The sequence below is a fragment of the Bison bison genome, unplaced genomic scaffold, assembly GCF_000754665.1.
Source record: "Bison bison bison isolate TAMUID 2011002044 unplaced genomic scaffold, Bison_UMD1.0 scf7180017864289, whole genome shotgun sequence".
Classification (NCBI taxonomy): domain Eukaryota; kingdom Metazoa; phylum Chordata; class Mammalia; order Artiodactyla; family Bovidae; genus Bison; species Bison bison.
The window spans coordinates 12631070-12645790 of NW_011494861.1; the positions used below are offsets into that span (position 1 = coordinate 12631070).

At 51.6% G+C, this 14721-nt stretch overlaps 1 protein-coding gene across 2 annotated transcripts in view; it reads right to left on the bottom strand.

Moving 5' to 3' along the window:
• Window positions 1–14721, bottom strand: part of KAZN (kazrin, periplakin interacting protein) — a 156897-nt gene that overhangs the window by 71639 nt on the left and 70537 nt on the right. For both annotated transcript variants that reach the window (XM_010850052.1, XM_010850054.1), the window contains exon 3: window positions 7230–7366. In XM_010850052.1, the coding sequence (XP_010848354.1) occupies window positions 7230–7366 (137 nt within the window). The remainder of the gene's footprint in view (window positions 1–7229; window positions 7367–14721) is intronic.

Genomic DNA, 14721 nt, shown 5'->3' on the forward strand with positions numbered 1-14721 from the left:
AGAGTGACGGTCAGAAGAAACTGGCAATGCAAGATGCAAAGTATCATGAACTTCCCTGGTGGTCCAGTGGTTACGAATCCATCTTGTAATGCAGGGGGCAGGGGTTCAGTCCCTGGCCGGAGAACTAATATCCCACATGCCTCGGGGCAACTAAACCTGCGTGCTTCAACTAAGACCCAATGTAGCCAAATAAATGTTTTTTTAAAAAAGATGGAAAGTGACAGACGGCACTATTGTAAAATCCCAGGCAAGCTGTACCATCAGGTTCTGGAAGCAGGCTCTGCAATGCAGGGAGGTGCTCCACCACTACTTATTTCTCCTTTCCTTTCCTTTTTGAAGCTGTCTTCAGGTGGGGTCAGTGCAACAGCTGACAAGTATGGCCCCCTGCGTCACATGATGGACCAGTCAGCTCTTTCTCCAGAAGCTGGGGACCATGTCCCAGCATCTACCCTCAGTACCTAGCAGCAAGCCAAGTCATGGAATATCCCATGCTATGAAGTATGTGGATCAGAACCACTGAGAACTGGTTGGTGTACAAGAGACTGCCTACCATATATCCCCAAATTAAAAAGAAGGTCCACTAAGAACCCTCAGGATCGGCTTTGTCTCTGTGTCTCTTTGTTGTCCCTAGCTCCACTAATTGTGAGCAGATTGGAGGTTCAGGCTATGGGGGGTTTGGCAGGGGGGTAGGTCGGGGGGTGGCGGAGGCTGTAGGTGCTTTCTGCCTCAGTAAAGACTCTGACACCCACGACCACACCCCTGGCAGGAGTGCAGGGCTCAGTAACAACTGTCATGGAATGTTCCCTACACATGTCAAGTATGGTGCTGAGGGTTTCAGCTGCATTATTATTTTTAAACAACCACCTGTGAGGCAGGGACTGTGATTATCCCCATTTTACGGATGAGTAAACTGAGGCCATAGAGGTAAAATAACCTCTGCAGTCCCACAAATAGTGTGGTGGAGGTTCTCAATCCTTGTTAGCAACAAAGGCAGGAAAGGAATTGAAGGAGACCTGCCCAAGGGGCTGGAACCTGATGGGGATCAGGATGGCTGGAATTTATGAAGTTAGGACTTAGCTTGATTGTGTGGGGCCTCAGATGTCAAGCTGGCAGCTGAGGTCCCTTTGGGCAGCTGGGAGCTGAGCCCCGGCAGCTGGAGCTCACCGGACAAAAGAAGTAGGGGCACAATGAGGAGGGGGCTTCAGGGGGAGACAGGCCTGGCCAGGGGGGTAATGGCAAGGTGGTCTGTTTTGACTTCGCCACCCAAGATCTCTCTGGGCCCAGCCACTGCCCAGCTTGCTGAGACGTTCCTCAGTTGTGTTTATGGAGAGTTCCCCAGTCCCACTCCAAACCACGGACCTGTGACAGGGAACATGCCTCTGGCATAGCTTCCCGGGATACTACAATTCTGTGAACGTTCTGGTTGGGCCCCAAATCGCTCATTTCTAAGCAGCCTGTGCTGTGCTGACCTTCCCTGTCCATCCCCTCCCCTCCTAACCCCCACCCCCAGCTCAGAGACCTGGGCTCCTGTTACCTGCTCTGGGTGAGGCCTGCAGGAGGGTCCCCGGGATAGCTGGGTGAGCCATGGCAGGCTGAGTGGCTGGGCATCAAGAGGGGTGGGCACCTGAGGTTCCATTCATCCTGTTCATTGGGACATTTTTTCTTGCATATAAAATGCAAGCCATTAAAAAAAATAATAAGTTGCAAGATCTTGGATGAGGTGGAATAAAACCAGAATTTGTGGTTTTAGCGTCTCCAAACTAGCCCTAAATATACAGCCCTGGGTCAGTTACTGGACGCTTTGGCACCCCAGTCCTCCCATCTGTAAAGTGGGTTGGATTCGACAATGATTAAATATTGTCAGTGTTGCTGGGCTTTCCTGGTAGCTCAGATGGTAAAGACTCTGTCAATGAAGGAGACCTGGATTCAATCCCTGAGTCAGGAAGATGCCCTGGAGGAGGAAACAGTAACCCACTCCAGTATTCTTGCCTGGGAAGTCCCATGGACAGAGGAGCCTGGTGGGCTACATTCCACTGGGTCGCAAAAGAGTCAGACATGACTTAGTGACTAAACAACAGCTCCCCATAAAATAAGATAGCAGTTTAAAAAATTGAGTGTTTTCCAAATTCCGTTTTTCCGAATGACTCTGTAGGATCTTATGAAGCTATTCCATGCGAGTGCCACTGATGCTCAGTGGTGACCATCTATGCCTGCCTGGGGCTGCTGCAGCCACAAGGCTTCAGCTTCACACCACACCTCTCTTCTTGCTGGACTTAAGAGATGCCCCCAGTATCTGTGACTTAAGAAAAACGGCACCACGTTGGAGGAAGGTGGCTCCCCATGGGAATTTTTGTTCCCAAGTATCAGCACAATTATAAAAATGAATTTGATGCCCCAGTTGAAAGATATTAATAGAAGAAATGCTTGTTATTAAGCCCCAGGTTGGTCACAGTGCCACCACCGGGCACAGCACACCTCCCACAGCTGATGGGGGTGGCCATGACCTCTCCTCCGTGGTTTGCCTTGGGTTGCCCTGTAAACAGTGAATCTCACAAGTAACTCGTTTGTTCATCTATACAGGTACTGAGCAGTGTGGGAGGCCAGTACGGGCCAGATGTTATGCAAATGAGCACCAGAGCCTAAATGCCTGGGTTTGTATCCTGCTTCCCCTCTTTACGTAACTGTGTGACCCTGCAAGAGCGACTTGACCTACATCTCAGCTTTCACCTCTGTAAAATGGGGCTAACAGGGACAATCATACCGCATAGGGTTGCTGGAAAAATACCAAATGTAAAGAGATTACGCCAGTGCCTGCATACAGTAAGTCATCCTGTGTCAGGTGGCGATAGGTGGCTTCTGAAGATGGCCGTCGTCACAGTCATTGTCAGAGTGTGTGAAATGGCCTTTTCTTTTGGATCCTCTTAGCCTTTATCATAAGCATCCCATGCCTTCTTTTCTTATTTATTTATTTACACCTCACAGTCTGCAGGATTTTAGTTCCCTGACCAGGGGGTCAAACCCAGACTATAGCAGTCAAAGTGCCAAGACCTACACTGGACCACCAGGGAATTCCCCCCTTTTTGCTTTTCTGATCTGGCTCTATCCTCCTTCAAGGTGTGTGGACCCTGGGAATACTTTCCCCACCCGCCATTCCTAGATCCTCTGGGACCCTCGGAACTCCCCAGAAGGTCCTGTCTGGGTTACTTTTCTGCGTGGTTCTTGCTTTTTTACCAAGACTCTCCCATTCTCCTGGAGGCAGGGTCCACGACTGGGGTCTGTGTGAGGCCAGCTAGGACCTGCTGTGAGAAACACTGTCATTAACCCAAACTCAAGGAATGGACTTGGAGACACAAGGTGTAGGGGGAAGCCAGGCTTTACTGACGGTCTTGCAAGATGGAGTGTCCGGTGGTCAGGAACACCCAGAGTCGTTACACAGAGCAGGTTACCCTAGCGTGCGAGCCCCTCCCCCAGTTCCCCATTGGCTGAGTATGATGGGTGAACAATCTGCTAGAACACCGCCTGAGTTTGTTCCCTCCCTCTTTATGGGCTGGCCGCCCCTGACAGCCCTGCAAAGAGAGCCAACCAGTCCATCCTAAAGGAAATCAACCCTGAATATTCATTCGAAGGACTGATGCTGAAGCTGAAGCTCCAATACTTTGGCCACCTGCTGCCAAGAGCTGACTCATTAGAAAAGACCCTGATGCTGGGAAAGGTTGAGGGCAGGAGGAGAAGAGGCAACAGAGGATGAGATGGTTGGATGGCATCACTGACTCAGTGGACTGAGTTTGAGCAAGCTCCAGGAGATGGTGAAGGAGAGGAAAGCCTGGCGTGCTGCAGTCCATGGGGTCGCAAAGACTCAGACACGACTGAGTGAGTGAACAGCCTCTCTGACGTCTTGTTTCCTCCTTTCCTGCACACCTATTTACATTCTTATGTTTTGAATTTAGCAATAGGATGAGCCCAGTGAAACCCTATTCCTGTTCTTATGTTTTAAATTCACCAATACAATGAACCCATGTGAAAATCCTAGGCATCCCGCTCTCCCTTTTTTTGCCCAGACTTTCTGGTTTTGTAAGCCTTATGGCTATCAGCTATTACATCAGCAAGCTGTCACTCAAAGCTAGCTATTCTTGAAAATGGACCACTTTGTCTTTTATTCAGACTGCTCCTGCCCAGCCAGGGGCTTCCTAACAGTGGGCGGCCGTGTGCTTCTCTGGGTTTGCTGGGGGGAACATCACCAGGCTGTGGTGGATGAGGAGCCCATAGTAGGGCCCTGAAACCCACTGTGGAATTTCCATGATCAAATGCCTGACTCTGAATCCTCAGAGGTGATGGTGGTAGTAATAATAACAACAACAACAATAATAGCAAGCATCCCCCCCCGGCGTGTGTGCTTTCTGTGCACCAGAAGCTTCAGTGCTGACAAGGCTGGGCTCTGAGGACTTGCTATCGTTATCCCAGTTTTAAGGATGAGGCCACTTGGCTAGCGACTGGCAGAGGTGAGATTCTAAACCTTATCTGGTCTTAACCTCTGCGTCACCCTGCCTTCAGGGCCAAGTGTGATGGTTAATTTTATGTGTCAACTTCACTGGACCATGGGGCATTCAGATTTTCGGCTACACATTATTTCTGGCTGTGTCTGCGATGCTGTTTCAGATGAGATTAACATCTAAACTGGTGGACTCAGTGGATGGCTCTTCCCCCCGTGAGTTGAGCATCATCCAGCCCTTTTGAAGCCTGAGTAGAAAGTGGAGGAAGGAAGAAACTGTCCTCCCTACCTGAGAGCTGAACTGGGGATGGGTCTTCTCCTGCCCTCAGATGGAACTTACAGCTTGGCTCTCAGGCCTTTGGACTACGACTGGATGATGCACTGGCTCTCTTGGGTCTCCAGCTTGTAGATGGCAGATCATGGGATTTGTCGGCCTCCATGATCATGTGGGCCAATTCCTTCTAATAAATCGCTCTCTTTCTCTCCATATACATACATATATATATATATATATATATACATATCACTTCTCTGGAGAACACTGACTAACACACAAGGAAGCTGATGACCTGCCCCTCGCCCTTGGGACAGCACATCCCAGGAAGCAGGTATTGCTGTGGGCTGATTCTCTGGCCCCTGCCCCATGTCACCTCCCCTCAAACAAGGGTGACCGTATTTCCCTGTTGATGGGCATGGGGCCACTTGAGCAAAGGTTCTCTCTGTCTCACCTGCTGAAGAAAGATCAGGTTCTTGGGACCTACTACAGGTGCTTCAGCTAGGAAAGGAGAATGGACAGAGGTGGACTGAGAGAGGCGGTAGTCCTATAGTCCGAATGTTTGTGTTCCACCAAAATTCATATGTTGAAATCCCAGGGCCTTCCCTAGTGGTCCAGTGGCTAAGACTCCACACTCCCAATGCAGGGGGCCTGAGTTCAATCCCTGGTCAGAGGCCTAGATCCCACATTCCACAACTAGAGAGCCTGCATGCCACAACTGAGACCTGGCACAGCCAAATAAATACTTAAAAAAGAGAGAGAGAATGTGATTATTTTAGGAGGTGGGACCTCTGGGAGGTGCTTAGGTCATGAGGGTGGAGCCCTCATGAATGGGATTAGTGCCCTTATAAGAGACCCCAGAGAGCTCCCTTGACCCTTCTGCCAAGTGAGGACACAGAGGAAGTCTGGGACCCAGAAGAGGACCAAGAAAGCAGGGAGCAGTGGTTCCCATTCCTCCTCTCTGCTTCCACAGGTTGTTGACTTAGTGCCACCCTCTGTCTGCAAGTGACAGGCATGGGGAGGCCAACTTCCAGGGACTGAGCTCACCCACTGTAGAAGGACAAGAATGAGAAGCTGGGGCCCTGCTGCTTGGGGCTGACACCCAGGGCAGCTGGCAAACTGTGGACCATTCAGAGGCTCTGGATGCCTGGCCCAGGGAGCTCCCCCAGGGCTGTTTTTACTCTGGAAAGGAAGGGATCTGTATACTTGGGCAGTGAGAGGAAGGGTCAGTGCTGCAGACCAAAGAGGGCCGTGGGGATGAAGCATTTAAATTCAGATCCTGTCTCTGAAGTTCCTGCCTGTGGACTCCGGCTCAGAGGCAACACCCGTGAGTGTACTCATGCAACCTGCCCACCAGCTGTTGGAAGAACTGTTCAAAACTATGCCTGAGGAAACTTAGGAGTCTCCCACCTCCATTTTTCTCTGCAGAGTACAAGCAAACCTTGGTCACACCCGCTGTCATGTGGTATCAGGCACAGGGCAGTTTTCAATAGATTTTCTGTCCTGCCCACCAGAAGGTTACAACTCTCCCCCTGCAAACACAGTGGCTCATAAGGCCTGCTTGGTTTGCGGACTGACTCTCTTTCCTTATGTTTCAGTACTCTGTATGGCATGTACATGTGTGCGAAGTCTCTTTAGGCATGTCCGACTCTTTGCGACCCTATGGACTGTAGCCCACCAGGCTTCTCTGTCCATGGGACTCTCCAGGCAAGAATACTGGTGTGGGTTGCCATGCCCTCCTCCAGAGGATCTTCCAACCCAGAGATCAAACCCACGTCTCTTACATCTCCTGCATTGTGCCTCCTGGGAAGCTCTCTATGGCATGACCACAGAACATATACCAGATACTGACTGAACCAAATTCCTCAGTCACCTGATCTGAAACTCCTACTCACCCCACAGAGCCTGACTTGTATGTCACCACCTCTGTGAAGCCTTCCAGGACTCCTGGGAGGCAGAATTTCCCGCTATCTCATGGTTCTCCCCACTCTCTCTTCACACTCTTAGTATGGTATTAGTAGGAGACAAAGTTGACATTTACTGAGCACTTAGTATGCACTAGGCACCGTGTTTAATGCTCTGTAGCCACCATCTCACCAAGGTCTGCACCATGATCACTATTTTGCAGATGAGGAAACTGAGGCTCTGAGAGGTTAAGGAGATGCCCAAGGGCTTACACATGGGGAGCCGGGATCTGAACCCAGACCAGCTGGAATCCGGAGCCTACACGTCACTGACTGGGCTTCCTGTCCAGGTTGGTTTGCCTAGGAGACACAGAGCTATGATTAGGGGCTGAGTGTTCATCTCAGGACCCAGATCCGGACCCGACACATCAGGGATCTCCCCCAGTGAGTGTAAGGGACACGAGCAGTCCTCCTGTGTTCTGAGATGCGAGGTCGGACCCTGTGCTGGGTGGGGAGCCAGTGTCTGGCGTCTGGTGGATCGGGGTTGGGTGGGGGTGCCGACCTTGCGGTGCTGCTCGTAGTTGCGGATGAAGTCGCGTAGCTGCTCCTCCCGGCTCTCCAACGTGGCATACAGCTGCTGCATCTGGTTCACCAGGTCCGTCTTCTCACCCTTTAGGCGCTTCCGGTCGGCTTTCATGGCTGGAGGACAGAGGACTGAGTCAGTTCCCGACATCCCAGCTGCCTGTCAGCCTGAATGCAAACACTGAGAAGGGACCCTTTTCTCTACTCCTTCATGAACAGGGGAGGAAACAGGATTCAGAAGGAAGACGTTTCTGTCCCAGGCTCCCACATCACTCAGTGGCATTCCCTGGATTCAAACTGAGGCCCTCCTATCTCGAGAGTCCCAATTCTCATTTGTTACTTTTACTGACCCAACCAGGGGGGGCAGTCCCTGATTGAAGGTCTGTTTCCCACCCTGAACTGGCTAGATCCCCGAGTGAAAGAGCTGGAGGCCTGGTGAACTTGTGACTCCCACCACCCAGGAAGCTGATGGGACCCTTTATTTCCTGCTGAAATGACCTCTCAGAGTCCAATATGAGCCACCAGAACTTAGCCCAGCCCAACAGCTCACAGTGCCATTCCCTTCATGGGGAAAAGCGTCTGATTAAAAACACTCAGCAAGTTATGGGACCAAAAGTATGAGCCACAGAAGGAAAAACAGAGAGATGGGACTTCAGCAAAATGAAAAACTTTGTGCTTCAGAGGACGTCATGGAGAAAGTAAACAGACAATGCAAGGGACAGGAGAACAAATTTGTAAGTCATATCGGATAAGGGGCTTATATAACGTAAAAGTATATAAAGAACTCTTAAAGCTCAAATGGGCAAAAGACCTGGAGAGCTATTTCCCCAAGAAATGGCCAATAAACACCTGAAAAGGTGTTTGACATCATCAGTCATCAGGGAAATGCAAATCAAAACCATAGTGAGAAGCTATTTCATACTCACCAGCATGGCTAAAATATAAAAAGAAGACAGGAACAAGTGTTGACGAGGATATGGAGAAACTAGAACCTTCATACACTGCTGGTGGGAATGGAAAATGGTACAGGCTCTGTGGAAGACAGCCTGAGAGTTCCTCAAGTGATTAATCATAAAGTTTCCCTATGATCTAGCAATTCCACTCTTAGGCATATATCTAAGAGAAATGAAAATATATGTCCACACAGAAACGTGTATGCATGTGTTCATAGCATCTTTAACCATAATAGCCAAAGGGGAAAGGACCAAATGGCCATTAATTGATGAATGAATCTTCAACAATGTAGCACATCCATATAACATATATTAGACAATAAAAAGAAGCAATGATTCATGCTACAACGTGATGAATCTTGACAATATTATGCTAAGTGAAAGAAGCCGATCACAAAGGGCCACATGCTGTAGGATTCCATGTATATGGAATGTCCAGAACAGGGAAATCTGTGGAGATTGAAAGGTTAGTGATTGTCTTGGGTGGGGGGGTAGAAGGCGTGGGGGCTGGAGACTTGGGGGTGTAGCCAAAGGGATGGATTCAAAGTGATGCACCCCCATTTAAAGTGATGCAAACACTCTACTGAATATATGTGAATATAATAAAAACAATTGAATTATGTACTGTAAATGGATGGATTGTATGCTGGGTGAATTGTATCCCAGTGAAGCTGTCACTCACCCACACACACACACACACACACACACACGAGTGCCCTGTGCTCCACGCAGCCTCCTGGCAACAGGTGCTCCCTCCAGACTCTGCTCACTGCACTGGCTCTGCGGTGAAGGGAGTGAAGACGGGCAAGCTCGGGCTTGTGCAGGGCAGGCTCCAGCATCAGGGTGGCCCCCCTGCTTCTCCAGGGTCCCCAGAACTCTGTCCCCTCCCCGCTCTGTGGAGAGAACGCTGAAGAAGGAACTGTGGACGTGGTGGGAAGGGGGCAAAGCAACTCCTCAGCTCTGGAAGCTTCCAGCCTGTGAAGGCGCAGAGTGGTTAAGTCATTTGCTCAGAGTCACACAGCCACATCTGACCCCAAGGCCCAAACACTTGACCTGGCCTTATGCTGCCTCTACAGGGAAGCCCCCCAAATCCCAGAAGGTCCTGGCTCCACGGCTAGCTGAGGGCAATGATACGGGGCAGGCAATGGTGGCGCCCCCCCATCTCGTCCTGGATGCTGAACCTACACACTTAGCTTCTGATATGAAAAAGTATGGCATAAGGACCGGGGACCCTGAGCTCTAGCTCAGAGCCTGACGTAAGGTGCATTCCCACCCCTCTCCCCCAGCCCAGCACCACCTGCAGAACAGGGCAGAGGCAGGTCAGCTGGAGCAGTGCTGGCACGTGCAAGGAGCCACAGAGAGACCCTGCAGTGGGGACTCCGGGTCTTGGGGGTGGCTTTATTAATTTTTTAAAAATTAATTAATTAATGTCTGGGTCTTCTTTGCTGCATGTGGGCTTTGTCTACTTGGGGCAAGTAGGGCTTACACATCGTGGTGGCTTCTCCTGCTGTGGAGCACAGGCCCTAGGGTGCGCGGGCTTCAACAGCTGTGGCTCACGGGCTCTAGAGCACGGGTTCAATAGCTGGGTGCATGGGCTTAGCTGCGCTGCAACATGTGGAATCTTCCCAGATCAGGGATCGAACCGGTGTCCCCTGCATTGGCAGGTGGATTCTGCACCACTGGACCACCAGGGAGGTCCATGGGGCGGGGGGCTTTAAATTACAGCTTTGAGTTTCCTGGCTCCTGCAGCTGGACTTGTCTCCTTCATGGCCAGCTTGCCAGAGCAGCAACTTAGGTCAGCAGGGCTGGAATTCCAGGCCTGCTGGGCCCGACGCTGGGTTAGAGCCCTGGCAGCCTGAGGATCGAGAAAACACAGAAGCTGAATCTCTTGGAATGAATGCCAAGTGAAGACCACTTACAAATGAAGACAAAATGCCTCTGGAACCACGGTGAGAACCAAGAAGCTGCTGTGTCGTCTGCTCAGCTTTTCAGAGGCATATCTACAACCCACTCAAGGGAACTCACACAGAGAAGCAGGACCTGGGGGCGCCTGGGGACGCCCGTGCTGGCCTCAGGTGGGGAAGTGGGGGTGTGTCTCCCCATTGAGCCTGAACATGCCCGTGCATCCAGGTGCTGTCACCCCAACAGATGGGGGGCTCCCCAAAGGGGGAATCAGAATTGTAACTATTTAGGGAAATAGGGAGGTTAGCCCGACAGACTCCCCAAGAAATAATGTAAACTACAGACACACAGCTATGAAAATTACACAGTGGAAAGTGTCCTTCCTTCCTTTGTCATAAGCATATTTTTATTTCTCCTTCAAAACTGTTTGACATTCTCCAAACGTTCCTAATACAAGACGAGGTGACAGGTGATGCTCCGTGAGCATGAATGACGGTCTCTCTCTCTGAGACCAGTCTCCTGCCTCCTCCTCAAGTTCCCCAGTCCTCTGTTCTCCTGAGTCTCTGCCACCCGGCTTCACCCAGGCGTGTCCCGAGCCAGCAACTGGGCCACCAGAACCACTGCCATGGTGATGGGTGATGTCATGCCCAGCAAACCCTGCAGGAAACCAGCCAGGCTCCTGGGAATGTGGGGACTCTGGGGGTGGGAGGGAGGGTGTGTAGGGAGGGACTGATTTTTCTAACTCGAGGCCAGATGTATAGAGAGTGAGCTAGAGGGTGGAACCAGGGGCCCAGGTGTGGCCCAAGACCATGGTGCTTCTCTAGGGACATCACTCTTCTCAAGCTCCTGGGTTCTGCCTTTCCACAGCAGATTCCTTCCTCCTTCCCTGGCTCAGTCCCTACAGTTCCTAACCCAGACGCGGGGCAGGGTGAGTGGCGTCAGCCCCAGTTCAATTTCTGCAAACACGACTCTTGGGAGGTGGAGACCAGAGAGAGAAGAGATGTCCCCTGACTCCAGCACAGCAGACCCCCACCTCCAGCGTCCAGGCAATGGGAGGCCACAGCTGTGGTGTAAAGAGAACAGTATAGGTTAACTGTTGGCTTCTGAGCTTCCGGGGCTGTGGGCCTGGAGAGTGAGGGATTTTACGGGGGGGTGAGACACATCTTCCCTGGAGGCTCAGATGGCAGAGAATCTGCCTACAATGCTAGAGACCCTGGTTCAATCCTTGGGTCTGAAAGATCTCCTGGAGAAGGGAATGGCAATCCACTCCAGTATTCCTGCCTGGAGAATTCCGTGGACTGGCGGGCTACGGTCCATGGGGTTAAAAAGAGCCAGACACGACTGAGTGACTAACACTAACTAACTCTGAGCACGAGGTGGGGTGGGGGGCGTCTCTCCTCACTCACAGGGGCAGTGCTGCAGTGAGAACCCCGCTGGGCAGACGGGGACCAGGCTCTCAGCTTTTCCCTTGCCCAACCTCAGTTCCTCCACCATCATGAGCATGCTTGACTCTGTGAGCTTCCTTTGGCTCCTGAGGTCCTAGGAGACTTTGCCTTGATCACTGTCCCCCACAGACAAGTCCAAGGCCTTGGCCAACATCACATAGCTGAGTGGGATGGGCCCTGGTCTGGGGTCAGAGTATCTTGGTTCTAGCCTTGGCTCAGAGTCCTAACCACTGGACAAGGGAATTCCCTGGCTCTGAGACCTCAAGCAAGTCATGGAACCTCCCTGAGCCTCAATTTCCAAGATATCAGAACAATTCCCATGTGCCAGGCACGGCCTTAAGCCCCTGATGGGTTTTTGTCACTTAATTCTCACAACCACTTTATGCAGTCAGTCCATGTTGTAGATGAGGAAGTGGGCACCCAGGGAGACTAAGGAACAAGGCCAAGCAGTGAGCGGCAGCCCCCTGGCCCTGACACTCACCCACCCTCCTATCCCATGGCTTTGCGGGCTCCCAAATCACCAACCCCCAACAAAGTCGCACGGCCCGGTTGGTGTCCTCTGCTCCTCGGGACTTTGGGCTGGGGGTGGGGCTGTGCCTACCTTATGGAGGAGGGAACTGAGGCTCAAAGGGTTAACTGACTCACCAGGACCCATGCAGACCCTGGCCCTGCATCCTTGGCCGCTGACCTTGACCCACTCACACTCCTCCATCACCCCTACTGTGAAAGCACATTATTGTGAACACAGAACGTGCATCGATCCATAAAGTCAGGGGATGACCCAAAAATTCACACCAGTTACTCCTGCTACAAGACACAGTTTCTACAGCTGTCTTACAACCCCAAGGGGGCTTTCTGAGGTTTCCATTAAAGGCGGTGTGACATTCTTACACACACCCCATGACTGCTCCGTGACTGTGGGAAGGAGGGGGTGTGTGCATGCACGCTCATGTGTGTGTGCCAACAGCTCTTAGGGAATCCTTCACCAGCCATCCCTCCCACTTGCAGGATACTCAGCCAGCCCAAGGCACAGACCCCCACAGGGTCAGATTTCCCACTAGTCTGAGCTCAGAAGACTCCAGGCCTGGTTTTGGATGGTCCATGGACAAGAGACCTTGTGAAAATTCTAGCCTGATGATAAACATGGGCTCAGAGGTAGAGATGGGGTAGCCAGTAGGGTCAGCAGTCCTGAGTCTGCAATGCTGATCCCACCTGCCGCCAGCAGGGGGCTCCCTTTCTTTTCCATCCAACATTCCTGTCCAGTTAACCTCTTCAGCATCTACAGATTCTGAGAAAGCAGGGGTGGGTAGGTGGGAGCCAGAAGGGCTTGGCAAACCACTCTTAATAAACACTCACCAAAATGTTCTTCCAGCTCAACTTCCCTTTACAGATGGGGAGACTGGGGCCCAGAGAGGGAAAGAATATCCACTGTCACACGGCCGGTCAGCCCAGGTCTCCTGATTCTGAAGTCAACCCCTTTGAGTGAAATTCATTGGCAGTTCTGCTCCTCCCAAATGGAAACCACCCCCTCTCTTCTCACTGCCAGGTGAGGTGGGTTGATCCACTCACACGGCCAATGAGCAGCAGAACTGACAGCTGACCAGTACTTTGATATTCAGTCGCTCAGTTGTGTCCGACTCTTTGCGACCCCATAGACTACAGCCCACCAGGCTTCCCTGTCCTTCATTATCTCCCAGAGTTTGCTCAAACTCATGTCCACTGAGTTGGTGATGCCACCCAACTATCTCATCCTCTTGTCCCCTTCTCCTCCTGCCTTTTATCTTGCCCAGCATCAGGGTCTTTTCCAGGCCCATGATCTCTGCATAATCTCCACAGCTGCTCTCTCCAAGTGCAGCCTAAAAAATTAGGCAGTGTGACCTTTCTAACCTCCTGCCTGGGGTTGGGAAAGAAAATATCTGGAATATAGGTTCTCATTTTACAATCCTGTGTCCATGCAGACATAACGATGAACCAGGCTCTACAGGAACCTGGTTTGATTGGTGATGTCTGCCTTGGGACTACAGGGGGTAAATGCAGATTTTCCAGCCCTGCCTCAGATGAGGAGGCAGAGACCTGGCATGTTTGAATATGGTTTGGTGAGCCTCTTCCAGGTCAGCACTGTACTGATTACCACTGTACTCCATGGAACCAAGTTCAGCTCCATTTAACCAAAAGTTAAAGAAGCAGTTCATTCACATCAACGAGATGGTGGCAAACAGACTCCAACCTGCGTGCTTAAGGGTGAGAGAGCGGACTGTTTCCCTGAAATGAGTCAAAGTTAAATGAAGGATTGCTGAGTTTACTTACGTAACTTTATGTCCACCCCCAGTGAGCCATATATGCTCCTTGAGGGCAGGGATCTGGTCTGCCTTGTTCATCACTGTATCCCCAGCATCTAGAACAGTGCCTGGCACATAGTAAGTGCTCAGTAAATACCCATGGATTGACTCTCGAATCAACGACTGAACGAAGCAGACAGCCTAGGGAGGAGGGGGGACCTGGCCCATGGCTATCACTGAGTAGCATCCAGTATTTCCGGGGTCCTGGGGGCAGACACGGTTCTGCTTGCCTTTATTCTGTCTCCCCTTGCCCTCCAGGGCTGAGGCGGGTCCACTGCCCTTCTTCCATCCTCTGTGGCACGTGCTCTTCCCCAGGTCACCGATGACCTTTGAGCCGCAAACCCCACCATCCTTGCCTAAGGCACTTGACTTCACGGGGAAGGGTGCTCCACGCCCTCCTGGCTCTTGTCTCTATGTCCCCTCACTCTGACCTCTGGGCATCAGAGGCCTTGGACCTTCCGTTCCACAGTTTCCTGACTGGGCTCATCCAGCCTCCCAGCTTTAAATCTACCCATATGCTGATATTACGTAGCCTGGACCTTGCCTGGAATTTCACACTCAGAGCCAAGGGCCGCCTCGTCCCATCCAACTTCACATGCCGGAGACCTGAGTCCCTGACCAGCCCCCCAACAACCTGCTCCTCTTCATCTCCCCAAACTCAGTTCATGGTGACCTTAACCTTCCAGTTCCTCTGACCCCAAGCCCCAAAATCTCCCTTCCTTGATTCTATTTCTCTCACGCCCCACACCCAACTCATCAGCAAGCCACGTCAACCCTGCCCGCAACATGTTACGAGAATCCGGCCTCTTCTCGCCACTCCTTGGTCCCCACCC